General features: G+C 44.2%; 3 protein-coding genes across 6 annotated transcripts in view; 1 reads left to right on the forward strand and 2 right to left on the reverse strand.

Moving 5' to 3' along the window:
• The window catches only part of LOC119654356 (histone-lysine N-methyltransferase PR-Set7), a 34,217-nt gene extending 32,842 nt beyond the window's left edge, over positions 1-1,375 (reverse strand). For all 4 annotated transcript variants that reach the window (XR_005249813.1, XR_005249815.1, XR_005249814.1 and 1 more), the window contains exon 1: positions 490-1,375. Coding sequence is in view for 1 of the 4 variants with exons in the window: in XM_038059700.1 (XP_037915628.1) it covers positions 490-499 (10 nt within the window). In the remaining 3 variants the exon portion in view is untranslated. The remainder of the gene's footprint in view (positions 1-489) is intronic.
• A 4,502-nt stretch (positions 1,376-5,877) lies between these two features.
• LOC119653905 (probable arginine--tRNA ligase, cytoplasmic) lies at positions 5,878-14,773 on the reverse strand. The gene is made up of 6 exons (XM_038059041.1): positions 14,499-14,773; positions 8,047-8,184; positions 7,627-7,985; positions 7,221-7,550; positions 6,548-7,169; positions 5,878-6,485 (listed from the first exon to the last, which is right to left on the reverse strand). Exons 1-6 carry the CDS (start codon positions 14,538-14,540, stop codon positions 5,955-5,957), a joined length of 2,022 nt encoding a protein of 673 aa, XP_037914969.1. The 5' UTR covers positions 14,541-14,773; the 3' UTR covers positions 5,878-5,954.
• A 51-nt stretch (positions 14,774-14,824) lies between these two features.
• On the forward strand, positions 14,825-20,423 carry LOC119653906 (transmembrane emp24 domain-containing protein 2). The gene is made up of 3 exons (XM_038059043.1): positions 14,825-15,098; positions 15,166-15,500; positions 20,178-20,423. The coding sequence occupies exons 1-3, from the start codon at positions 14,963-14,965 to the stop codon at positions 20,325-20,327; spliced, it is 621 nt and encodes a 206-aa protein (XP_037914971.1). The 5' UTR covers positions 14,825-14,962; the 3' UTR covers positions 20,328-20,423.
• The last annotated feature ends 5,952 nt before the right edge of the window (positions 20,424-26,375 follow it).

The following is a 26,375-nucleotide window of genomic DNA, read 5'->3' on the forward strand; positions in this document are numbered from 1 at the left end:
TTGCTGACTAGACGACTTGCACGTGAGCACACTCGCGCCAACAGCTATTCGCCCAAGTCAGTGAATTCCCATTTGCTGCGCGAGCCCACTGAATCGTGCCAAAGCACAATGGATTCGTATTAAATCATTTCCCGCCATCAAATGGTTCTCGACAATCAGCCGACAGCGGTCGCAACCGAGTTCCCGGATTCCTCGCAGAACGTCTCCCCCGCCCGGCGCAGGCCCGCCATCCAAATCCCGTATTCAGCCAAGCGTACAAGCCTCTTATTAACAATTTTTCAAAAATAAATAAAAATACATCGCACACTAGTGCGGATCCACTCCACCGCGCGCCTGTGTGTGTGCACGATGCGATGCGTTTCCATGCACGTACACACGCCACCCAGCCGCACGCACACTACACAGCGCTTTATCAAAATGCCACTCACACCAACGCGTACGACAAAAACACTTCACTGAAAAATTTTTCTAACCCAACACAAAACATACCTCGAACCATTGTGGCTGCTGCTGGCGAGTTTTTCCCTTTTCACTGGGTCACGAATCCACTTCACGGCACCGCGAACGCACAGTCCGGCGACACACGAATTTCACGACAGATATTTAGAGGCGCGATTCCCGGTTATTGTCAGACATTTGCCGTTTTCTGTAAGCGCGTTCCGACTCCCAATTATTGTTCGCCTGTCGGCCGCACACAGAAAAAGTCCAGTGGCAAACGCGCGACGGCTAGCGCTGCGTATCGTTGCCAACTTCGTACCCGTTGGCCGCTAGCCACCTAGAATTCAGCCAGATGATTGACAGCTGATGCTAGCGAACGGTTTGCGTCCGTGATGTTCGACACGCGCCTTTTTTCGCTAGACTTTGCCTCGATTCTGATGAGAAATCGCAACTTGATTCTACCCAGCTTCGAGTTCAGACCTCACACACGCAAATTCTTCTGCACAACAGAACTTGCAACGGGTTCTGGCCCGTACAAAACGATAAAATTCAATCTCTCAAATGCGCGGCACTCCGCCCCGGTCCCTGTTCCTTCTTAGACTCGACCGCATATGTCAAACCGACCGATTTTGACGGCACCCACAGCCACACAGAAAACAATTACCACAATGCACATTTACCCACTGCGGGCCGTCACAAATCGATGCGTAAATCACGAAATCTGCGCGAGTCGCAGACCCAATGACATCACGTCAGGAAAGCGAGATGGATTTTGCCTAATTCCCACCGAATATGATGCTTGAACGAGCGGTCGTTCTGTAAGAAAATTGCGTTAAAAAGCTACACACGATAGACGGGCGGACGACGCGAAAGGGTGAATGGCTACGGTTAGCGCGTCGTTAGCGGGCACACGGGAAACCGTCGTACATATACGCGGCAATGGCTGCAAGTGTGTTTACGGTGTATAGAGAAGCCGCACTCTAGTACATATTTATTTGTATTCGGCTGAATTGGGGGGCTAAATGCAATATGCGATGTTTCATGGAATATGGCGGAAATTCATTTCAAAATTTATTTTTATGCAAAAAATTATAAATCATTCGATGCTGCTAAACATATAAAAATTTAGTTGAAATTACAGAAAGTTTAATTTAAGATGAAAACAAATCATGACGACCGAAATAATGCACTTTTTTGTGCGCGTACGGGGAGTAGTTGATAAATTCACTGCCTAAGGTACTTAAGCAGTGAAAAGTATGGTTTTATATATTTTAATGTGAAAAAGGGCAAGAGTCACTGGGAGCCAGAACCGGGCCAGAACTAAGATGCGTGGGCAACCCATCCCGCGCAACCAGAACGGTGCAAATGGGCGCGTTGTCTTATAGAAACAGTGCTTCATACGTCCACTTACAGGTATTTCTGGACGACTGACTCACACGCTTGACCTGTAATCCGGTAGTGAAAATAAAGGTTTGAGCTCGGCGAAGAACACTTGGAAAAGTCCTGCGTTATGGCAGCAACAAGTGGACATATTGGTTGCCAACCGAGCTGCAAGTTACAGGGAAGTTACGATTCTATGAACGGTTTTTCGTCCAAGTTGCAGCAGCCCATCAGGACGGTAGAAAGTTTTAAAAGAATACACATATCGGGGAAGATTCTGGGTAGTTTTAGGCACATCTAATAGAACAGATCATGGAGCAATTTCCGAGAATGTTTCTAATGGGAGAACTGAAAATTTTTAAGAAGGGTTAGGCAGAGATCTTTGAGGGAGTTAAGTGAACCAAGCTTCTATTGGGGAATATATAGAGAAAAAAGACTTAAAGTCGTCGATGTAAAGCAAGCGGGGCAGAAGGAGGTGGTTGATGATGAATAAAAAAGGTAGACCTAGAATGATACAACAAAAGAAGAGGAAACAGGATCAGGCTATGCAATCAATAACAAAAGTGCTGCATGATCAGTTGGAAGAGTATGACGTGAGCCATGTAAGCATGAGCAGCTTATGTTGCTACTTACTAGATTCCAAACTTCCTAGAATTCAAGCATTTGTGGAGTCGTCCCTGTTTTGAGCCTCCATTTAAGAATAATTCAGGCTGTTCCTTTCTCCTCTCCCCTTCCTCCTAGACTAATAAATATCAGACATAAAAAAAGTTCATGCTCTAGGTCTAAATATCCAATTGGACATTCAGGCTAAAAGGGGAAGGCTTCATATTCAAAACAATGTCACTATAATGTTTGGTTAAAAACTGTATCAAGATAGTAAACATCTTTATGTTGGTATGTCCACTTCCTTCTTGCATCCATGTCACATGCTGATTTTACCCGTTCTCTCCCCATGTTCCCACTCCTTGCTCCACAGTTTTCTCGTCTTCTCAGCCAAAATATATAAATGTAAAATTATTATTTCCCAAAGTACAAATCTTGTTTTGTCCAACGTTATTCAAAGTGAACTAGCAACTCTTAATGAATCCGGACATATTTTGGAAAGCTTCCTCTTGTCCGTCTTTACCTTAAGAATTTTTGTCTAGATCAGTGCTGCGCGTAACAAAAGTACGTATACAGTTGCACTAGCAGCAACCTTCTCGAAGCAACCTGGAGTTGTGTTGCGCATTATGTTCGGGCTTTTCTTATTGCGAAGAAGATTGAACTTGACCGGCAGAGGGACCGACCGGATGTCAAGGGGTTCCTTGAACTAACAAGTCCTTCGCTCCCCTCTCCTCCCGTTGATGAAAGCGATTCCCTGACTTCGAGGCTCCTAAAACTGGGAGAGCGGAAGGGCTAGCCCGAGGTAATGTATCAAACGGTTCCAGGCTAGTTCTCTGATGACAGGGAGGTGTTTAATTGGTAATCCGACGTCGTAATGTTGCGGGAGTCCAGCACTCTACGCGTAAACGCAATCACCTACCCTACTCCCAAAAGAAAACCTTCTCAGAGGTTTGGATCCTACAATGTTGGGCATCATATTAGCTAGCGCTGCCACAACTTTCCCGATTGAAGTGACCCAATATCGATCCTTAAGGCACTTGGGCCGTTACGAAATATTCAACCAGGAGCTTAGCGTTCCGTCCAAGGCATAGGCATCAGACGCTGTCGAACATCTACTTTGGAAATAGTCGACCGAAAACGGTATCTATGTGTTGTTCCATATGTAGACTCATATCATATTCTGCTAAATATAGTGAGGCAATGCTATGGGCCTGCGATGAACAAACCTTCCAGCAAATAATGGAGCATTCGAAGAATGGATTCATCAGTGCAAAAGTGGCACACATACAATTAGGCGGCCGGGTAACGAATGTGAGAGGATAAGTTCTGCTCGAGGCATTCACGGAGCTAGGTATGGTACTTATGAATGTCTGAACCTCATACACTTTCAGAGGAAGGGGCCGGAGTCTATAATGGCCTTAACATACGTGAGCGCGTTTTAGCCAGTAGAATTGCTTGACGAAATAGTGAAGACTATACTCATGATGACTACCAGGCAATCTGCATGGAAATCAAGGTCGAATCGAGCTCGAAATAGAACCCTCGGAGAAAACCGAATGGATTGTCGGGGTGAGTGGCGAAAACTTTTGAGGGTGGACCCGTTTTCCGCGGCGCTCAATATCTTTGGGTAGCATTCCCATAGAAAAAGTCACCCATGCCCCCTGCCCCTATGCCCAGAAGTCGACTGCTTCTCAGTAAGCATGGCAGATACTAGTTGGACAACGAAATTGCAAACCGTATATTTCCGCGTAAGAGGTTTTATCAGTGACACAGACAACTCCGCGACAGTTTAAAGAGGCCTTTCGGAGAAGAAATTAGAATTACTTCAAACCGCCACCAAGCCGATATTGACCTTTGGAGTCCGACTTATAGGATGCCAATGAAAAGGCTGGCAAAACCACCACCTACTTACTCTGTTTCCTTACCATCAAAACAGCGGAAGACACACGGTCGTCAACGAGTACGTGAAGTCTCTAGTAACCGGAGAGGAGCTGCAGGAAATATGTAGTAGGATCGGTGACAACAAAGCCCCAGGTTTGGATGGCATGTCTAACAGAACTTTGAAACTCGCAGTAAAACTAGGCCCGATCTTTTCGCTAACATTTTCGAGTCGTGCCTAAAAGAAGAAATATTCCCTGCCAGTCGATATTCTGGTGAAAGAAATGAGCGCGCTGTACCATGCAAGACGTATGGAAAGGAAAACGGAATGCAAGGATGGGGCAAGGTCAGAGTCGGATGCTCTCAGGGGACGAAGATAGGACGTGTCTACACCCCGCCTCTCATGGGACACGGTTGTTAGTACAGGGAGAATCTACACCACTTTGGGTTGGATGATTCGCCGTGGCATATCGGAAGATCCAGTGCACGGAGTGAGAAATCTGATCCAAGCGGAAAGCAGCGTGAGCCTGGAGAATGTAGTTGCGGAGGTGCTGAGGTCGAAAAAGAACTGACTTATGGTTTCCTCCGCAATCGTAAAAATACAGAAAGAGCAATGGCGCGCAGGTATAGTTGGCGCGCTATACCCCACTAAGGGGTAATGGCAACCATACTATCAAGATCCAAAAGTTGCTAAGCCGAAGGATGACAGACAAATTCAAAGATACAAAAAATCGCCTGGAGAAACTCGGAAAAGATGGGAGAACTAATGAAATAACGCGAGCCTCAGAGTGTTTAGTTTCACCAATCAGACGCCGCGGCCCCCTAATCAAGACAAATGAGTGCAAGGACTTCGAGAGGCCGATTTCAGAGTCTGATGGCATAGAAAAGGAAAAATATATTGCCGCTCTCATCCTCTTCTCTCCTGTTATAATTAGGAATCATCTTCTTTTACTTCTTTGTTCCGTTCACAAGCGGGGTCGTCTCGTCGTGGTCACTTTCGCTATATTGTTTTATTAAAATCCTGATCTGGAAGTAATTGCGAAGCTTTCAAATCGCCATCTAGACTATCACATTATCATCGTTGTTTCGGCCACCCTTTTGGTCGCTTACATCGACTCCGATGTTTAGACCAATCTTGTCGAGTGAATTCTCGTTAGCGCAAATTACGTGACTTTACTACCGAAGACGGCTCTCTCACATTTTTTCGCGATCGGTATAACTCCATATCGATCGCGGATATTTTCATTTCGGATGTGATCAAAGCCTGTGACGCCACTAGTTCAACGTAATATCTTCGTCTCCATTACCGCAAGACGCCGTTCATTGTCTTTTATAGTCGGCCAACACTCAGAACCATAAAGGGTGAAAGGACGGACGACACTGCGGTAAATTTTAAACGTTCGTTAATATGTCAATCACAAAGAACACCAGATGTGGAACGCGACTTCATCTAGGTTTCGCTCCGTAAAGCAATTTTACAAGGCATTGACCCGAGATATTTAAATTGCTTAGTTCTGACATTGACAGTGATTGTGCCTGTTTCATGGGGATCGGTCGACAAAAATGAAAATCAATTGCTATGCATATTTCTTCGCTCGTATTTTATTACGTATCAAATTGCGTAATACAAAACATCACTCACAACAAAATCCACTTTAAATCTTTGAAACCGGCTTCAGACCTAGAATATCAAAACATTCTCCCAATATCGCAGCCGTTGCTTCGCACAACAGAACCCGACCGTTATTTACTTTAATGATCTCTCCTTGTGGGTTCTTCTCGATGCAATAGCAACTGTCGTAGAACTCCGTAAACGTCGTGCTTACATCGTAAACAAATTCGCAAAGATGATGCAAACACAGATCCTTGGAGATTTTCGTTATGACATCCGGAAATTTGAGTAAAACCTTAACCAGTTTCCACTCCTTCTCGTGTTCAACTGGGATTGGTGTTTCTTGGATGATTTTCTTAATATTCGCTGTAAAGTCCTTGCCACAGTTCCGGGCAATTGATTTGATGCGAGTGTAGGCGTAGAGTAGGTATACAGCTGTGTTACCTCGATCTTCCAACATTTTGTCGAAGGAGAAAATGTACTCGTTGTTGCGATTATGGGACAAATCTGCGTATTTGATGCAACCATAAGCAACGGATTCTTGGGCCTTTTTCAATTCGTCGGGGGTGAGAACCTGTAGATAAAAAAGTTGGCGTAAAATATATTGGAAAGCAGATCATTACCTTTTGAACTTACCTTGTCGCGCTCTTTCTCTTTCAATTTGTCTAGCGAACGCTTCAGGCCTTCATCCAGCAAGTCAACGAGTTTCACAGTATCCCCAGAACGAGTTTTGAACTTTTTACCATCTTCACCCAAAACAACTCCAAATCCAACATGATCTATTCGATGTTTGGTTGGGTCCAGTATTCCTGCCCGTTTTGCACACGAAAATATCGATTTGAAATGTGTTGCCTGTCCAGCGTCGGTGACATAGACAACCCAATCGGCCTTCTCCTCAGCCAATCGATTTTTTATGGCAGCCATATCGGAAGTGTCGTAGGTGAAACCGCCGTCAGACTTGATAATCGTCAGCGGAATACCTTGGCCATGCTGTTCTCCCCACATAATTTTCCGGCCTTCGTCTTCTTCGAGCATGTTTTTGCTGGTCAACTCTTTCACAATATCGACCATTCGACTTTGGTAAAAGGATTCACCACGCTCAGTGATCTTAATATCCAGGCGGTCATAGATTTTCTGGAATTCCTTTCGTGAAACATCACAAATCAGCTGCCAGGCCTTAGTTGAATCTGGATCACCGGATTGGAGTTTCACTACACAGCTGTAGGCGCGTTTTTTGAACACTTCATCCTCATCGAACCTAAACAAAAATCATCAGTTATTAAGTGTTTAACGCAACTGTCTCACTGACCTTTTCTTCGATTCTTTGTAGAAAGCCTGCAAATCTCCAATTGGTGGACTTTCTTTTGTGAAGTTCGGGAAACGATCCTCCAAGTGTGCAATAAGCATTCCAAACTGAGTACCCCAATCCCCTACGTGATTCAACCGGACCACATCATGTCCGAGAAATTCGAGGAGCCTGCAAATCGAGTCTCCGATAATTGTCGATCGTAAATGGCCGACATGCATTTCTTTTGCGATATTTGGCGAGGAGAAATCCACAATGACTCGGCTCTTCTTGAATTTTGGCGGCTTTACTCCGTTCTTCAGGACTGAGGAGATAGCATTTACGCCATATTTCCTGCGATGAAAAAAGAAAAGTTATTCCGGGAATTCCATTCATGCCACAGAGCGCATCTCATTACCCTTTAACTTACTTTTCAAGAAATACATTCACAAATCCCGGACCAGCCACTTCTGTTTTCTCAACCAAAGGTGATGCGGCCAGATTTGTGGTAATTTTTACACCAATATCGCGTGGGCTGACCTTCTCGCCTTGATTTTTCAGAACCTGGGCGATGGGCAATGCACTGTTGCACTGATAGTCACCAAATTTGGCATTTGTCGAGGGTGTGATAATAACTGGTGGATCCGTCAAGTTGGGGAAGGAAGCACGAATGGCTGCACCAAATAACTCCAACAAGTGATCAGTTATTGAAACCATTTCGGTAATGTTGCTCTGTACGGGGGGCTTTTGTGATGTACGAGGGGAGTTTTTGCGTTCATTGCTGATTGCCTGCAAATATGTTGATTCTGTACTCACATAGATGTTTGGAGGATAATGTTTGGGTAATTACTTTGTTGAGAATTTCCAGTCGGTGTTTGAGTTTTGTGTTTTCCAATTGTAGTTTGGTGAGTTCTTCATCGCAATCTTCTAGTCCTTCGCCTCGTGATGTCTTCTCGATTTCTGATTGGACGGACCTGATTTCACGTTCCTGGATGAAAGTGGGAGGGATAATAAATAAAATTCAGATGACAAATCCTGTTGTTTGACAAATGAGTTTTGGATAGACAAAATTTCCGTCTCTAACCAGAATAAGGTAGCAAATGATTTTAACCTTCGGCTAAGATGTGGAGTATAAAAGAGTCTTGGAATGGACATGAATGCCTTGCGAGCGCTTTCTAGCCCAACTTTAACGTGCTCGTTAAATTGAAGTCGATCGTCAAGACGCACACTCTTATGAGAGATGCGCTCAAAACCGCCTTTGTTCGCGACAATGTGGACATTTCTCCAATTCCTTTTCAGGTTTCTACTGGCGTACACCAAGGAATTTGCACCTCAGTTACCTTCTTATGTGCTGTGCAGATAAATCGGCAACGAAGGCAGCCAACGACATTTTCGGAGATTAATTGAACTCAAACCTGTTAAGGCGGTCAAATGGTAGTATAGGTCCCAATGCGACACGTGGATTGGTACCCAAGATGGAGCATAAAACCTGGGAAACGCCTGCTGAACCAACACCAACAGCTCTACTACCCTATCTCCACCTACACATCGTGATCGCTGGGAGTTCTTTCTTCAAGAAGGCGAGCCTTCCGCGCCTAAAAACGGGACAAAATGTATCAACTGGTCCTCCAGGTAGGGGGCTGGGTAGGGCTGACAACCCTACACAGAAAACCGATGTTACGAAGCCACGGAAGGAGCCTCGGACAGGATGAATTTTACATCGACGAACCCAGCAACGAAAACGGATTAACGATTTGCGCATTTTCTCATGGAACGTGCGCTCCCTGTACAGACCGAATGCTGCTGAGCGGCTCCCTCCTCCTTTACTGGAGTTCGAGCGCGTCATGCCTGACATCACTCGCAGCAGTCGATCGGGCTTTCAACCTTATCCATCGATCCGCTTCCACGATTCCGCAGTCATCTTTACACATTCAGGAGACAACTCCTAGATCTATTCCTGATCGTAAGGTGGTCATTCTGATTGCTCGTATGGTGTCGGTCAGTTGAAAAGGAAAAGCTGCGCGGCAGTTGTGAAACCCATGCGATCTGTGACGTTCCTCCAGAAAAACGTCGGTGGTGAAAGAGGGGCTAATGGAAGTGAAGGAGGACAAGATTTCATATTATAGGCGGACATGGAAAGTAAGAGAAAATCCGTAGGAACCAGAAACAACCGCGCTTCCCGACGAGAACACTACGAGTACCAAACGGATCACTGATAGCCCATTGCAGAGCGAAGTTGGGAAAAAACAAAAGGAGGAAGGGACCTCTGAAGGAGACTTCACTCAGGTACTCTCCAGGGTTCAAAAAAAGAAGGCGAAGGGGAACAAGAGACAAGAACACGTCGCCCCATCAGAATAACCTCTGCCTAAAATTAAGGCGGACACGAAGGACGGAGCACCAAAAGAAAAGGTGGGGAGACGAAGGAGGACTCGACTGCTAGCTTTGCTTATTAAGCCGACGGCAGGCAAGACTTTTGCGGAAGTCCTCAGTGAAACCCGTTACAAGGTTAAACCTGAAGATAACGGAGCAGAAGTGTTTTCCATTCGTAAAACGAAGGGTGGTTGAGTCCTAGTAGCCATGCCATAAACCGAACACCTATAATGAAAAGGAAAGCTGCATCCTATGCAGTGACCGTGGCGCGATTGATGAGAACGTTGCATACACTGCGGGTTCGCTGCGGTGTGCAGTTTTCAGAGCAGAATTGGAAAGAGCTAGGACACGGTCAACCAAAACAAGGACGCAGTTTATAGCACCCTGACATATCAGGTACCGCTGACATCTGGGTTCAAGACAGCCCAGGAGGGCATCGAGGCGTGACAAACTTTCTATGTATTGGTGGACAGTGGAAATCGCAGAGCTCCGTAAGGAGTGTCACAGGCTCCGCCGCTTAACACAACGTCTAAGCGACCGGGAGGAGGCATGTACCATAATGCCGGAGTATAAATCAGCCAAAAGGAGACTCCGCAGCGCAATAAACAAGAGCAAAGCTCACTGCTGGCAAGATCTGGTCGACGAGGTGAATGGGGACTCATGGGGGCTCGGTTACAAACTGGTAACCCGAAAAATCGGGGCTCTGCGGAAACCCTGTTCACTTAAAGCCAAGCAGATGGACCGCATTGTAAGGGCATTATTCCCTGCGCACCCCGTATGGGATGATGACGTCGGCAGGGAGAGCGCAGAGAACTATAAAAGAGTGGGTACAGGCAGTCCTCTATATGAAAAGCAAGAAGGCGCTAGGATCCGATGGTATTTCAGCAGAAGTATACAAACTGGCATTCCAACACCGGGCAGACCTACTGCTCGGCGCATTCAACGCTTGCCTGAAAGAGGGCACTTTACTTGCTCGTTGGAAGGTGGCGAGGCTTGCGCTCATCCACAAAGGGAAAGGTGACCCTGAGTTGCCGTCTTCGTACCGCTCACTATGTATGCTTGATACTGCTGGAAAAGTGCTCGAAAAGTTCATCAGAATTACACTCGCTGAAGCGGTATGCGCGCCGGAGATTTATCTCCCCGGCAGTTTTTTTTTAGGGCAGGGAGATCCACAGTTGATGCTGTCATGCAAGCCGTGGATGCCGTTCGACGAGCGGAAGCACATAGCCGCCGTACTCGACGGGTGGTGCTCCTCGTAACGCTTGGCGTCAGAAACGCTTTTAATTTCGTAAGATGGAAAGGCATTCTAGGCACACTAGACAATACTTTCAACGTGCCGAACTATCTCTTATGAATATTGAGGGACTATCTGAGGTACCGCTCCCTGCTCTATGAAACACTAGAAGGTCAAAGGAGGATGGGGGTCACGTCGGGGGTAGCACTGGGATCCATCCTAGGGCCGGATTTCTGGAACGCTACCTATGATAGTCTACTTAACCTCGCCATGTCAGAAGAGTCGCGCCTGGTTAGCTATGATGTCGCGGCGCTTGTTGCTGGACGCACAGGCGAACAGACGCAAAGCAGACTCGGCCTATTGATGTGACGGATAAGCGGACGGATGACTACTTATGGCTTCAACCTTGCACTGGAAAAAAAGCGAAGTAGTCATCTTGATTAAAAGGAAAATTCCTACGTCTAGTAGGCGACGTCTCCTGATGAGTTCAACGCAGTCTGTCCTGCTATACGGCGCAGAGGTATGGACTGACGCTCTTAGCAAGAAGGTATATCGTAAACGCCTCGCGTAAGTACAGAGACGGGGAGCGTTGCGGGTGGCGTCTGCGTACCGCACTGTCTCTGAACCGGCCGTGATGGTGATCGCGGAAGTGATCCCCTATTTCCTTACCCAATTTTTAAGTAGACATGGAAGTTTTCAGTTTTACCTGTACAAGATTAGAAAGGTGTGATCTCTGGATTATGTGTTTTGCAATGGAGTTGTGGACGACGCCCACCACACTTTTTTTTCTTGTGGAAGGTGGGATGGGGTTCGTCAGCAGCTCTATTTAAACACATGGGATCTCTTTCCAGACAACATTGTCGAGGAGACGCTGAGAGGTGGAGCCGTTGTTCTGGTCGCCAAGAAGATAGAGCTTGGCCGGTGGAGGAGCTGGATGGCAAGGAGTTCCTTGAACTGACAGTTCCCTTCCTCCTCTCCCCTCACGTTGGTGAAAGAAATTCCCTGATTTGAAGGCTCCGCAAGGCAGGAGAAGAGAGGACTAGCCCGAAGTAATGTGACAAACGGTTCTAAGCTAGTTCTCTGACGACGCGGAAGTGTTTAGTTGGTAGTCCGACGACGTACCGAACCGGGAGTAAAATACTGTGTGCGTAAATGCATTTATTTATTTATTTAATTTAACGGACAACAAACAGAGTAAACTCCCATTAATTAAAAAATGTGCATAAATCCAGATAGGATCTAGGTTGTTGTAGGAAGGGAAGGTTCAGAAACCGAAGGCGCTTAAAGGCTTTTCTTAAAGAAGAGGGAACGGGTGAATTTACGTTGGAAATTTTCAAGGGCAAGACAATCACAGTGTGACCAGATCACGGGGCATTACTCGAGGGTATTCCTCACGAGGGCATTAAAGAGAGCTAAGGAGGGTTGGATGGAGCCAAAATCAGAGGAGGAGCCAAGTATAAAGCCTGACAATTTTGCTGCTCGGTTGGTGGCTTCGAGGCAATGGGTGTCAAAGCGGAGCTGATTGTCGAAACTGACTCCGAAGTCTTGAGTGGAATTTAAGCAGGATAAGGAATGCCCGTTAAGAGAGTAGCAGAAATAAGTGGGTGAGGATTTTAGGAAGTAGCAAATAGAGTGACATTTTCTGACGTTTAGCGCTAAGCCATTAGTCTAGCACCAACGAACCAGAGTGTCCAGGTTAGATTGAAGGGAAACACAGTCCATAGGCGAGGATATAGCGGAAAACAGCTTAAGATCGTCTGCATAGAGCAAACAGGGACAAGTAAGGAGGGGAGGAAGGTTGTTAATAAAAAATAAAAATAACAAAGGGCCCGGAATAGATCCCTGTGGGACGCCAGAGGAGAGGGAGAAGGAGCGGGAAGTGCAGCCATCAAAAGAGACGCGGCAGGATCGGTTGGAAAGGTAAGAAGCAAGCCATAAAACAAGTGGTATGGGAAAGTTTAGAGAGTTTGGATAGAAGTATTTTGTGATGTCGAAGGCTTTAGCGAAGTCAATGTAAATGGTATGCACTTCTTGCCGTGAATTTAGACATTTGGCGACAAAGTTGGTAAAGTCAAGCAGGTTGTAGGCAGTGGACCTACGTTTAACGAAGCCGTGTTGCTCTTTCACTATGTCTTGACCAAAGTGGGCGGACAACCAGTCGGTGACATATCTTTCCAGGATTTTGGAACAGGGGGAGAGGAGGGAAATGAGACGATAATTCTCGGCAAGCGTACCCCTACCTTACCCACGAAAAAAGGTGTCGGTCAGTTGAAATCCAAATGACCTTATGGTAGGTTTTGTGAACACAGTCCGAGAAAATTGTTGTCAGATCCTACCTTGGCATTCAGATCACCATCACGATGACAATTCCACCTTTAAGAAATCTCCCTTGAACTGCGAACCAGCAATTGAGCTGGTAGCAAACATCCTTCTGTACTATATCGGAATGTTGCCGTTAGAATTCTGTCAGAATCCGGCTCTCGGGTCAAGAGACACCGAATTCGCGGATGGCAAGAGAGTGGGGAGTACTCTGCAGAGTTCCACCATCTTAGCTCGCTTATGACCAGAATTCCCAGCTTATATCGTTGGGATTCCCGCTCAAGTTGGAGAAAGTGAGCATTCTGAAGACCCTCGCTATCGTCGTCGAGAAGCGTGCGCACATTCCATAGTTCGTTTTCGATAATTAAAGATCTTAGCTGAGAGGCCATTTGTTGAGACTTCGGTAACAATAAAGTTTCAAAATTTGCAGGTTGCTGGTCCACAAATGTGTACCCCTTTTAGTCGCCTATTACGACAAGCAGGGACGACTTTGAATGTGTTCTTAGGCCCCAAATCACAGGGCAGCTTTTAGGGATATCAAATTGATGGACCTCAGTGAAAAACTGAGATGTCTGGAGCACCTTATTAAGGCAATCCTAGACCGGATCGATTGTTGCGCTGTTGATGATGATAAAACTGGGATAATATGTCCATGAATTGAAACTGAATCGATATATCACGAACGAGAGAACACCGGAATGTGCTATGACTGAAAGATTCTAAGAGAAGAGAAGGAAGTTGAAAATGAATTTGGATCCGCATTTGTAGTTCCCTTTGTAACCGTAAAATACGAGATGAGCTGCTGAGAGAAGAAATGGAGTGAAAGCTTGAGTCATAGGGGCCCAAACTCGCGGTGGATTCTAATGGTAAGCAATTGTAAACGCAAGCTAGGCGTGGAGGGAGCTCGCCCTGCATAGTCGAGTTCTTCCTGAAACCTTATATTCTTTCTTCCCTTTGGTCTACCGCGCGTTGTTGAATCGTAGACGATAGGCTGGACCTCACACTGATCTCTGCGAATCCTTGGCACAGCATCAAATAGCGCAAATGTTGTCCGGGGGGTTTTGCTGGCGTTTGTTTTCTAATCTCATGAGGAATAAAAGTTTTTTCAGGAAAGGTTTTGGACATATGCCGGAGTAGATTTCTTAGTAATTTTGTGTCCATCTTGCGAAATAAGTGATGTTGTTCTTATCTATAAATAAACTCTCGTTTACTACATTTTTTTAAGTAATTCACGCATTGAAAATGAAAAGGCAAAATTTATTTTCATCTGTCGTTTGTAGACTTCACACAACTCTGGGTTTAAAAATAGGTTAATCTGATCCTACATTTTCCTTGCATTACTTTTGAATTAGCTGAAGTTCTTCATCTTATCTACTTACTATACTTTTCAATCGCTTCTCCTCAGCTTCCAGTGAAGTCATTTTCCGCTTAATTTTTAAGAATTTCTCTGAAAACACTCGCGAGGAAAACCCAAGCACTCCCACAATGTTGACGTTCCAAGTTTGATTTCAAAAACGCCACATGTAATTGACGTTCTCTGTCCAATCAGGGGACGGTGAGGAGCCAATACGGACGCTGGAATATGCCGGCTGAGAAGACAATTGGAAAATGCAATTTCCCGTCTTTGAGTCCGCAGTTGTGTAGGTGAATTGTCAAAGGTGTCATCATCGGTCAGTGCTACCAATTTGACCGTGCGAAATAATAGAATATTTTGACGTTCCATCGAGTACGTGGCCCCCTGAACGATACATTCGGCGCGGTAGGGAACTTTGTCGTAATAAGGTTTTTATAAACTTTCTAGTGCCGTACTAATTATAGCGTGTAGTATAAATCAAACAGAAATATGTTTCGAATAAAATTCCTTTGGATTGGTATCGCCCTGCTGAGTCTGCTGCGAGATGCCAGCGGTTTTGTGGTAACTATCGACGCTCATGCGGAAGAATGTTTTTTCGAACGGGTGGAAGCTGGCAGCAAAATGAGTATGCATTTGTTTTCGATGCCACAGGTTTGTAGGGAGTCAACTTGATACGCGAATATTCATTGCAGGTGTCACGTTTGAAGTTATCGAAGGCGGCTTCCTTGATATCGACGTCAAGATCACCGGTCCCACGTCGAACGTTATCTACTCGGGCGAAAGGGAGTCCTCCGGCAAATACACGTTTGCCGCTCACACGTCTGGTCTGCACACAGTTTGCTTCGGCAACCAAATGTCTTCCGTGGTGCCGAAAGTGGTGATGTTCTCGATAGATGTTGGCGATGCACCACAAGGAACACCGGGCGCACCGGCGGAGGAGGAGGCGGGACACACGAAGCTCGAGGACATGATCAGGGAGCTGTCGGCACAATTGACTGGAGTTAAACATGAACAGGAATATATGCACGTAAGTTGAAAGAAAGGTTTGCGGGGTGTTGAGGAATTTTTGGGGGCACGCATTTATACGTATCGCCGGAGTCGTTTTTCGTTTTCTGGAATGTGACCGGCGAGTAACAAAAGTAAGAAATTGCACTCTTCGTGGATTTGCCTTTGGAAAAGTTTTCAGAATAGGAATTGGTAGAATTTCTCTATCTTCGATTCCCAAACCTTCACTTTTCTCTTAGGACCTTTGGGGCGATTACGGTTTCCGTGGCGCCGCGATTTGATGATGGATTCTGGTACAATAGCCCAAAATAAGACTAAAATAAAAAGGAAGGAAGGAAAATTTTGAAATCTCCATTCGTTTTCGAATTATCGAAAGTTGAAGTTGTCAAATTGGCCCATATTTGAAACTTGTATTTCGTTACGTTTTACGCAAAAGTCGCAGAAAGTCAGTTGGATGGAACGATTATGATAAGTGTATAGCAAGGAGACAGGAGGTTTGTCTTCCGGCGCATTGCTTGGATTTCTATGGTGGAAGAAAATGATTGCGTATGTTTGACATGAACACACAATGAAATTGTGATTGAGGTTAAGACCTTTCTGAGTACCCGGAGACGACCAATAGGGGAGATCTACCGCAAAAAACTTAAGAAGATAGCGAAATTGACCGTGAAGGTCACATCAATGCAATGTTCTTCCTGCCTCAGATGTATAGTGAGGGACGGCCTTGCAGGGGCTTTCGCATTCTTAAGTCATTTTAGTGGAGTCGACCAAATGAGAATTAGCGCCCAACATTCGTTTGCTTCGAATATTTGAACCAGTGGAAGTCAGTCTATTCCAACTCACAACTTCTTCGTTTTTATGTGTCGGATGGAGATGCGATAGTTTTTCAACATTGCTCCCGGCTGGGCACTTGACTTCATCTTTCAAGTTTTGGGTTTCACGCCTTTTTTGCCCAGGAGGAAGTGTTCCTTTGATTCAATTTCCCTTCCTTCCTTGTAAAGTTTCTTATCCTTTCCTTTCCTTATAGTATACCACGAAAGTTGACTCATTCGCGTAAGTGTGTTGCGTTTTGTTTAAAGGGTAAAGTTTAGACCTCAGAAGGGAAGCCTCAGATGTCGGTGGGGTTAGATCTCGCAAGGGAGCCTTAAGCCTTCCTTAAGTTTCTGGAATATGGACCTTGTCGGCTAGAGGCTGAAAGATTGTGCTGTCCGAGATTGTGGAAACTGTTTCTTCTTGCCTTTATGTGAATGACGATTTTTTCTTGATTTCGACGTGTGGTTATTGATCCTTTTTCTCGTGTGACGAGCAAGGAGCTGATGGTCTGCTGGTATTTGGTTGGAAATGGGGGACTGTAGAGAGGTGCTATGCCCGGCCGTCTCCAATACTTTGGACACGATTAGCTTTCCGAATCTAAACAGTTTCTATTTTTGTGTCGGGTTGAGGAGACGGAGTGAACGCATATTAGGTCGGAAACGGAGGATTGTAACGAGATACTATACTTGGCCGTCCCCAATATTCAGTCTTTCTCGCTTCTGATATCATACATGAAATTAAAAATGTTCTCATTTCGATACTCATGGTGATCAAAGGGACGTATTTTTTTCGTTTTTGGGAGAAACATGTTGGTCGGTGATATGTATTCGGTTCGCAACAGAGGTATGTGGGGTGAGACTGCACCTGGCTGTCCCCAATATTTCGTCTCCAGTCAATTTCCCGACTTCAAACAGCGAAGATTAGGTTGGCGCGGCTCTCATTGTGATTTTGGTTTCTTCTCTCTTTGTAGGGAGCAAGGAACGGATGAGCGAGCAGTATTTGGTTGGATAACGGAGATCGCAGCTAAATGCTGGGTCTGGCTGTCCCCCATGTAGCATTCTCACCTCGTTCGCGGATTCCACACAAAGCTGAGTGGATTCTGGCTTTTCCCTTTTTTTTTGTGTTTTGCTTATTTATCCTTCTATTCTACATTGCTTTTTGCTTTTATTTTTTTTCCAACTGATGCACAAAAGTTGTCGCACTCTGTTTCATTTCGCGCAAATATTGTGCAGAAAAAACTTAATATTTGGTTAACGAGCAACAATTAATTTTAATGTTAGCTCCTCCAAGCCACCACAAAAACTCTACAGACCACCTCTCTCCGAAGCTAACAGCGATCTTCTCGTGTCCAGCTGACTCCGTTGACTCTGGCCTTGAATTTACAAATTCAACGGAAGCACAGCAAAAGCAACGACTACAACAATATTCACCTTGCCTCGTCCAGTGTCCAAATGTTAATTGCTAAAGTTAAGTGAATGTGGGGATGGGAATTGAGAAATTGAAAGGAGTAAATTGTCAAAGCTAAGGGGCGTTAGAACTGGAGAAAACGAAGGAATATTACATGCCATTTAATGCATTCTCCGGTTAGATTGTTCCTGGACAAGGCAAAGGAAGTGTTGCATATGTCGCAAGGCCGCGAACACTACAGGGCGGTTGGATTTCCGGGATTTGTTTGCAGAAAGACAGCTGAAAGCCGGAGATGCCATTGTTAGTACCTGAAACTCACGAACTCGGGATCGCAAGTTGTAACCCTTCTCCTGTGTCTCTTTGATTTGAAAAATGCGCCTCTGAATCTCTGTTCTCAGAATAGCAAGTTAATCTTGAGGACAGACTTCCCAGTTCGCATCATGCAAGGCGTTAAGTCGTCGTAAGAAGGCGTACGTACTCCTACGGCCCAAAAACGACGTGATATGGGGAAGTCTCTAATGATACGTGTTTTGTTGAGCGAAGTGCACAGTTGATGATGATAACGGAAACTTGTTATCCCAATCTCTTGGATCAGAATCGATATAAGCGCGTGTAGCAGCCAACAATGAGCAATTTGTTCTCTCCGAAGGGTTTGCTTGTGGAGAGTATAAAGCAGTGTAAATATGTTAAATGCTATATTGGTTCAAAAGATCATTGAAAGCCATAGATTTCAATTGCACTCAGTTATCAGAGTTTATCAGTCAGCAGTCAGAATCAGCACGTTCGCGAAAAACTGTTTAATCGACGCCACGAAGGAAAACTTCGAGAGAGAATCAAGAACGACTATTGCACCAATGTTTCTGAACACCCGATCGATAGAGGCTGGAGCATTTGATTGGCCTTTGACATCTTGCACGTTTCAAAATTACGGATGCAGTGAGACCATTTTAGGCCAACAGAATCAAAACCGCAGTGAACCCAAGTTTTTACCAACCGCTTCATGATCTTCGGAGAATTCTCTCGAACGCGGCCAAGAGTTCGCAATTCTTCTTGCTAAGAAGTCTCCGAGGAATACATGAGGACTGGCAAGATCATCTTGAACAGTAAGAGCTTTGACCCTATGGTGAGACGTTTCGAGCGGAACAGTTTTTGCAAGCTGAAATAGGCTCTGTTGGCTGACAACAACCGTGCGCGGATTTCATCATCGTAGCTGTTATCAGTTGTGATTTTCGACCCTAGATAGGAGAAATTATCAACGGCTGTGTTCTCCTATCTTTATTCTTCCCGTTTGACCAGTGCGGCTTGATGTTGTTTCGCCTGCAATAGTTAGACTAAATTCTAAGTAATGGTGATCTGAGAGTGAGACTTCATCTAGCACTCGCCAGTTTCTAATCAACTGTAACAACTTTGAAGTGCAGATTGTTAGGTCAATTACTTCACCTCTTCTTGGGCCCACGAACGAAGGAGCGCACCCTACGTTCGAGGTCATCAGACCAGCTGAAGTGATAAAATCAAACAGTTTCTTTCCTCTGGGATTGTATTTGCTACTACTCGAACTAATATGCTGAGCGTTCCGATCACAACCTATTAAAAGTTCAAAGCCACTTGATTCTGCATACACTACCAGATCCCTTGGTGCTTGCGTCGGCGGAGGGCACAAGGAATCAAAGGGTAAGTAAGCAGAGGCAACTATGACGTTTCTCCTGTTACCATTAACCTGATACTGTAAGTTGACCGCAACAAGGTCCTCGGAATATAATTGTCTCAACCTCTAACAATTTTGACATCAGAACGCATGCCCTCGGTCTCGAGGATTTTTCATCGAAAAAAATCCTAGTCCCCTTGATTGATCCAATATCACAGATTCTGTTGAAGCGAACCCATGGCTCTTGAACCAGAAATATATAAGGACAGTCCTGCAACTTCGCCGTCAGTAGGTAGGAAGAAGCTTTGGCATATTGCTGGTTGATTTGACTAACTCTTATGTTTGTACTCATTACTGTAGTCTAATATGAAAACCGCCGCTAACTGAAAAGGCTGCTGCATTCAGTGCGGATCTGACCGAGGGTTACCAAACGGCCAATTATCAAAATGAAAGGCTCGACCCTCGAAAAAAACTCGGCAAGTGAAATTCATTGTTATGGTCAGGCTTCCAGTTTTCTTTGGCTGGAAGAGCATAGCTTACTATTTCCCTCTCTCTCTCTTGGACGTTCTTTCGGCAAGCACATCACCCCTCTTCTTATTAAAGCAACAGAAGTGAAATTTAGGCATTTGTCTGGTTTGGTGACTCTGAGAGAAGGGTCTATTTTAGTCCAAACTCGAGGTGACAAACTTTAGTCTTATAAACCACAATAGATTTCCGGTGTGAGGCATAATTTTTGGTTCAAAAGGAGAATGGCTTTACCTAATTCCAGCACTCATTCTCTTTGCATAAAAACAAAGCCTACATTTGTAATCCTTTTTTCTTTCTTTATTTCAGGTCCGCGATAAAATCCATCGTTCGATAAACGACAGTACAAATTCACGTGTAGTTTTGTGGTCCACATTTGAAGCTTTAGTTTTGGTTGTTATGACTATTGGTCAAGTGTATTATCTCAAGCGTTTCTTTGAAGTACGACGTGTAGTTTAAAAGAGAAATAATATTTAGTAGACATAAACAAATGAAGAAAACATAAATTGTAAAAAAGGAAATCATGAATAAGCGATGTTTTCTTTATTATCCGAATTTTTTTCACACTTTTTTTTAGTTATTTCGTCCATCTCTTTATACTAGTGTTATTAATTTCTTCAGTAAATAATTTATAAATTTGATGATGGAGCGTGACTGAGGAAATTGATCAGAAGATTAAAAAGAATTTTATTATAAAATATCAAATATGTTTGTTGCGTATTGAATTTACAAGTTGGTAGGGCGGATCGGCGTTTTAGGAGGTGCGGCAATTAATTAATTCAAAATTAGTTTAGGATAGCCCGCAAAAAGGACACGCTTTAGATCAGAAAGCTTTCCAAACAAAAAAAATTCTACCTGCGTTGAAATCCACGAAAATCACCTTAAGTGTGGGCGCTAACTACGAGTATTAATTCATTCTTAGTAACTTTGCTTCACCACTTTAGGAATGTCTTAAATCATATGAAATGTGGGCTGGATAAATACCTATAGTGAAACAATCTTCAAGAAGAAAGGTAGAAATAGTTTCTTCGTTGGATTTTTCGGCCTCTTAACATCGTCCTTTTTACCCTATCCAGCTTCACTATCTGCAGTTTCTGCTCGTATCATTACGCGAGGGTTGTTTTTTCCTCTCCGTCTTTGATGTGCCATGCTGACAGAAGCAAATGCCTTCAAGACGTTCTTAGGCACTTATGGCTCTATTCTTTGCTTTGACAATGCATTACCTAGCGTATTGGGATAGTGAAATCTATTTGACTCCAATTGAGCCAAACCTACTCGGACGTTCCAGGATATGACGAACAGCTACCATCAGTTTCAAATCAAAAGGTTAGAAGATGATCGCATGCTATCAAAAATTTGTTACATTTAACTCAGAATAGACGAAGGATACCAGTGAAACTACGGAGAAAAGTCTGATAGTATCTAATTCATCCCCTTCTGGACTGGAGATTCTGATAAAAGTTACCAAAGGAAGACTGATGCTATATGCCGACTATACCTAGGAGGTTGGACGACTGACAACATCCAGTAAATGTTGAATTCATGGAACTGAGGAGGGTGTCTTACGACATAATTGGAGAAGAAAAAGGCGAAAGTGAAGCTGTAAGGAACTGTACTGTTGTGTAAACGCAGATTCAATGTCGAATTGGTATTACCAACATATCAGTGATCGTCTATGAGAAGCTCAAAATGATGCTAGAAATGCTGCAATACCTAATTTTATTAAACTCTCTTCCGCCCGCGGGCAAAGAACACCCGATTCTTCTCTCGTCGGATCTGTACTGGGAGATCTGATTGTAGATTTTGAAAACAGGTGTAAAACGGCGTGGAAATGCAGTTTTGCTGATCACAACAATAACAAGAGCTTGCCATAAAGCGGCAGATCCATTTAAACGAAGCTGTGTCGTAGAAATTTCAATCCTTGCAATAAACTACAGAAAATCAGAAAAGTTAATGGAAAATACAGATTTGCCTGAAAAAGTTTGAAGCTAACAATCAAGAGTAGGTTCGGCTTATTCGCTAAAACCTCCGAGGTCCGAAAATAATAGAAATTGATACTATTGCCTAAGCCGAGTAAGCCAGGAGACTCAGTATAATATCACTTTATTTGCCATCTAGCCACAACTGTGAAGCTGAGAAAAAGAACTCCCACAGCAGGTTTCTGTTCATCGTTGAATGTGACGCATTGAATACAGCAAACCGGATTGTGGAGCTGACGAAAGACTCAATAAGTTCTGACATATGTTGCAGCGTTTTCAAAATGTTTTCATTTATGCAAAGTAGCACAAAACTACTGCGGAATGGAAAAATAACGTTATTACTGCGGAGGTACCACAAGGCTCGGTACTACTTTGGAGTGTGAGTGAGATCTATCTAATACAGAAGATACCAAGATTATTCACTTCATGAGCGCCGCAAAACACCTAAAGGATGTGGAGATATCTGCAACCCAGACAGTCAAATCGGTGACGGTCAGAGCAGGTATAACTTTAGCCTTTGGCCTTTCAAAGTAGTTTTTTTAAATATACTAGTAAATTTCGGATTTCCAGGAAATCGGAGCTGTTGCTGATAATAATAATCGTTGACGCGGCAAATCCAATTAGAAAGGGCCTTGAAGAGTGTTAGAGCGCTTCATTCAAGACCGTAATGGTACGCTACAGGACTACAGCATCCTGTAGGAGGCAATGTGGTCAACATTGCGCTCACTTGTGATTATTACAATGATTGGACTCATATACTCATTCACAGCTGAGTTGACTGATATCCGACATCCATTCACGATATAAATTCCTCTGTCTCCAGTGAGATTTGAACCGCGACCTTCTGCAACGACAGCTAAGCACATTAACCACTTAGGCGCCCAGCAATGGGGGTGAAACAAGAAGGGGCCATTCTTTCAGGCAATAATTGCCTTAACAATAAACTTATTTACGATATGACAATAGCTTCAATTTGAGGCTATATGTGTTGAAGGAGGTGTTTGCCGTGAATTTTCAGCGGCATTAGAGAGAGGAACCCACTCCCTGGGATGAGGTTGAAAGATCAAACTTTATTATGATTATATCAAAATACTCACTCCTCCTAAGTAAAATAACCTTTGAAAATTGAAAATTGAACCTTATCGTCATGACATTAAAATGACCCCATTTTTAGTGTGTTTAGTAGTTCACTGGGAGCTAATTGCTCTCCATTTGTTCCGGTCCAACATCCAGTGGATGCGGACTTAGGACTTTTCAATCCTTAAACAAAAACAGGAAAAAAATGTTACAGGCACGTCCGCAAGAAAGCAGGCAAGCACGTCAAAATGAAGCTATATAGTTTAGAGGGAAGTGTAAACTTCTGGGCGATTGCTAAAAAAGTTAAAGCATGTAAGAGAGTACCAATAGCCCGATGGGGGAGAATTCATTTGAAGTCGTCTTTAGAGTCTCGTGCTCAACAAAATACAGCAAAAACACATCGCTACTATGCTGGAGCGAAGACCTGCCCAGTTTCAGACAGTTGGGAACGGAAGTATCAACTTATGCTATAGGTATAAATACTGATAGCCATATAAGGACTGCTCGAAGAGACATAAGTTTGCTATCAGGATTACTCGGAAGCAGTCCTGCCTACAGTATTGTAATTACATTAAAAGCATCAGGGAATCTGATAGACTCAGCAAGATTCTAACCAAGGAACGTAGGAGCTCATTTTTTCTTCAAAATTTGGACTTCTTCTAGGTGAAATCTTCTGGCTAGACGGCATAATATCAGTAATGGTGCAGAAACAGCAAAAATTAGTTATGCCTCACCTTTTTCGCGTTGAACACCCTGGATATCCACGTAGAGCCGATCTCCAAATTTCGACACGCCTGCCTCAAAGACCAATGCGCAGAAACCGAACTTCACGGGGTAATTTATCACAGCAACATGCCTTAGTTGCCGTCCTGGGTACAGAGGGAGCATTCAACAACGTTAGTACTAAAGCCATCAAGGATGCTCTAACCAGGATAGGATTGGAGTGACGTCTTACGCATTGGGTAGTATCCATGCTAAGAAGCAGAAGGTAATCACTAGATCAGAGCTGTGAGCGAAGGGGATGCGCTACCTCTTTGGTGCTTTGGTTGATAGTCAAGGATGAAATTCTACGGATACTGGACTGCCCATTTGGCTTTAAATCCTACGAATACGCCGTACAAAAAGATGAAGAGAGAATCGCGCAGAATTAAACGAGAAAAAAATGGGGGTTTTTTCGACTTTTTTTTCAAACGTCAACAACCAGCGCTCTATAATTTTCTGAAAAATTATCAAAAAAAGAAAACAAATTTTATAGTACTCTTAAACCGTGCTTGCAAAAGGTAATAAGAACGAAGACTGGTTAAAATTCGGGAACTCACAGCGTGTATATAAGAGGCTCGTTAGTTGTCCGAAACGAGACTCCTTTAGAGCGTACTGTGAGGAACTGGAAGGCGAAAGAGAGATTTCAAGGCTATGCAGAGTCCTTAAAAGGGATGAGTCGACCAAGTTTGACTCTCTTAGAAAACCCGACAGTACTTTTACAAGCTCCAGACTCGAATCACGTGTCTCGCCGAAAAGTACACCACCCGGAAGAACGGGTGAGAGAAGTGGTAGGGGGAGAGTTGACGGTTCTTGCAACTCATTCAACCCCAAGTGCTGCAAGGGGAACTCTAACACTACGAAAGCGGTTGTTACCCATGAAAAGGTGAGAGCTGCCATGCGGAGCACTTAGAGCAACCTTTAAGAAATATTTTTCGAGGATGTCTTGCTCTGGGCTACGTGTCTTCCTCTTGGTAAAAGGTTAAGGTAGTCTCCATATCGAAACCTGGGAAAGATGACTATTCTAATCCAAAGAACTTCAAACAGACCAGCTTCACTTCATTCTTGCTTAAAGGTTTGAAGAGACTGGTGGAGTGTCACATTCGTGAAAACGCACTTAGGTCGCACCCACTTAGTGAAAACCAACATGCTTACCAGCGTGGAAAGTGCGCGAGTCTGCTCTTCATTTTTTGGTTACAAAGATAGAGAATGTAACTTTGAATGGTGAGTACGCGATGGGGGTGTTCGTGGACATTGAAGGGGCTTTAGGCTGTGCGTCTTTTCAAAAATTTTGTTACACCGCCAGAGCGCATGGTGTTGTTGATGTTTTAATTTAGTGGATCCATGCTACGCCAACGCATAGATTACTGTGCGCTGGGGTGGGTGTCGATTGCTATCTGACATCAGAAGACAGTTGGTGGTCAGTTAATTTGGTCTTTCAGTTAATCAAAAGAAAACCACAATGGTATTATTCACAAAAAGGAGATAACTGGATGGACTTTGCCTCCCAGAGATGAGGGGTACTACCCGTCAACTCTCTGAAGAAGTGAAATATCTAAGACAAAAAGGTTTTCACCGTAATCTAGCCGCACTGCAAAGAACTGTGTGTCTGGGTATCACTGGTGTCATGAGCACAACATTCGGCGCAGCTCTAAATGCACTACTCAATTTGCAGCCCCTGGATATATTTATTCAAAGCACGACAATGAGAGCAGCTCATAGACTAATTCGATTAGATCTATGGGGAAACAACGGATGTGGAGGGCACAGAGCATTGGAAGAGTTACTGGGAGTACTGAATCCAGTTTTTACAATGCCTTCCGATTCTCGTGTCCCCATACTTCTATTTGGTTGAAGATATGCAGTTACCCTGAAGCATAGAGAAAACTGGGAGGTCCCAAAGGAATGCGGGGCGGGATATACGGAAATCTTCTATATCGATGGCTCAAAAACAAAAGAGGGTTCTGGAGTGGGAGTCTACCTCTCAAATAATAACGAGAAGTGGGCTTTTCTTTTGATAAAATATGCAACGGTTTTTCAAGCCGAAGCTTATGCGATCCTAAGGGCGGAAAACTAGATGATTGACGAGGGGTTGAAGGGCAGGCGCATCACAATCTGCAGTGATAGCCAAGCTGCATTGAGGTCGTTGAGTAGTCCTTTAATCACCTCGAAAATCGTTCAGGAATGCAGAAACCCTTTGGACTCTATCTCTAGATTCAATACGATGGAACTGCTCTGGCTACCTGGTCACTGTGGCGTAGAAGGAACTGAAATCTTAAATACTTTAGCGAAATAGGGGTCAATCTCCCCCCCATGCCGGGACCGGAACCAGCAATTGGAGTATCAGTAGCATTGGCTGAGTCTGTTTTCAAAAACTGGGAACAAGTTTCCCATAATGACAGGTGGCAGAGCCTAAATACTGCTCGACACACCAAACTTTTCCTGCGAATAGTAAAGTTTATCCTGTCGAAAAGCGGGAGAACTTGCAGGAGTATTGTGGGCATTCTGACTGGTCATAATTCAATAGCTGGGCGTACGTTCAGAATAGGTTTTATTCAAAATGATACGTGTCTCTCCTGTAATAAGAAAGCGGAGTCCACGGAGCATTTCCTATGTGAATGCCCCGCCTATGGGCGCATCGGACATCAGATCTTTGGTCCCGATGTTCTCCACTAACGGAAATCCTGCGATA

Source organism: Hermetia illucens, chromosome 4 (assembly GCF_905115235.1).
Source record: "Hermetia illucens chromosome 4, iHerIll2.2.curated.20191125, whole genome shotgun sequence".
In the NCBI taxonomy this organism is placed as follows: Eukaryota; Metazoa; Arthropoda; class Insecta; order Diptera; family Stratiomyidae; genus Hermetia; species Hermetia illucens.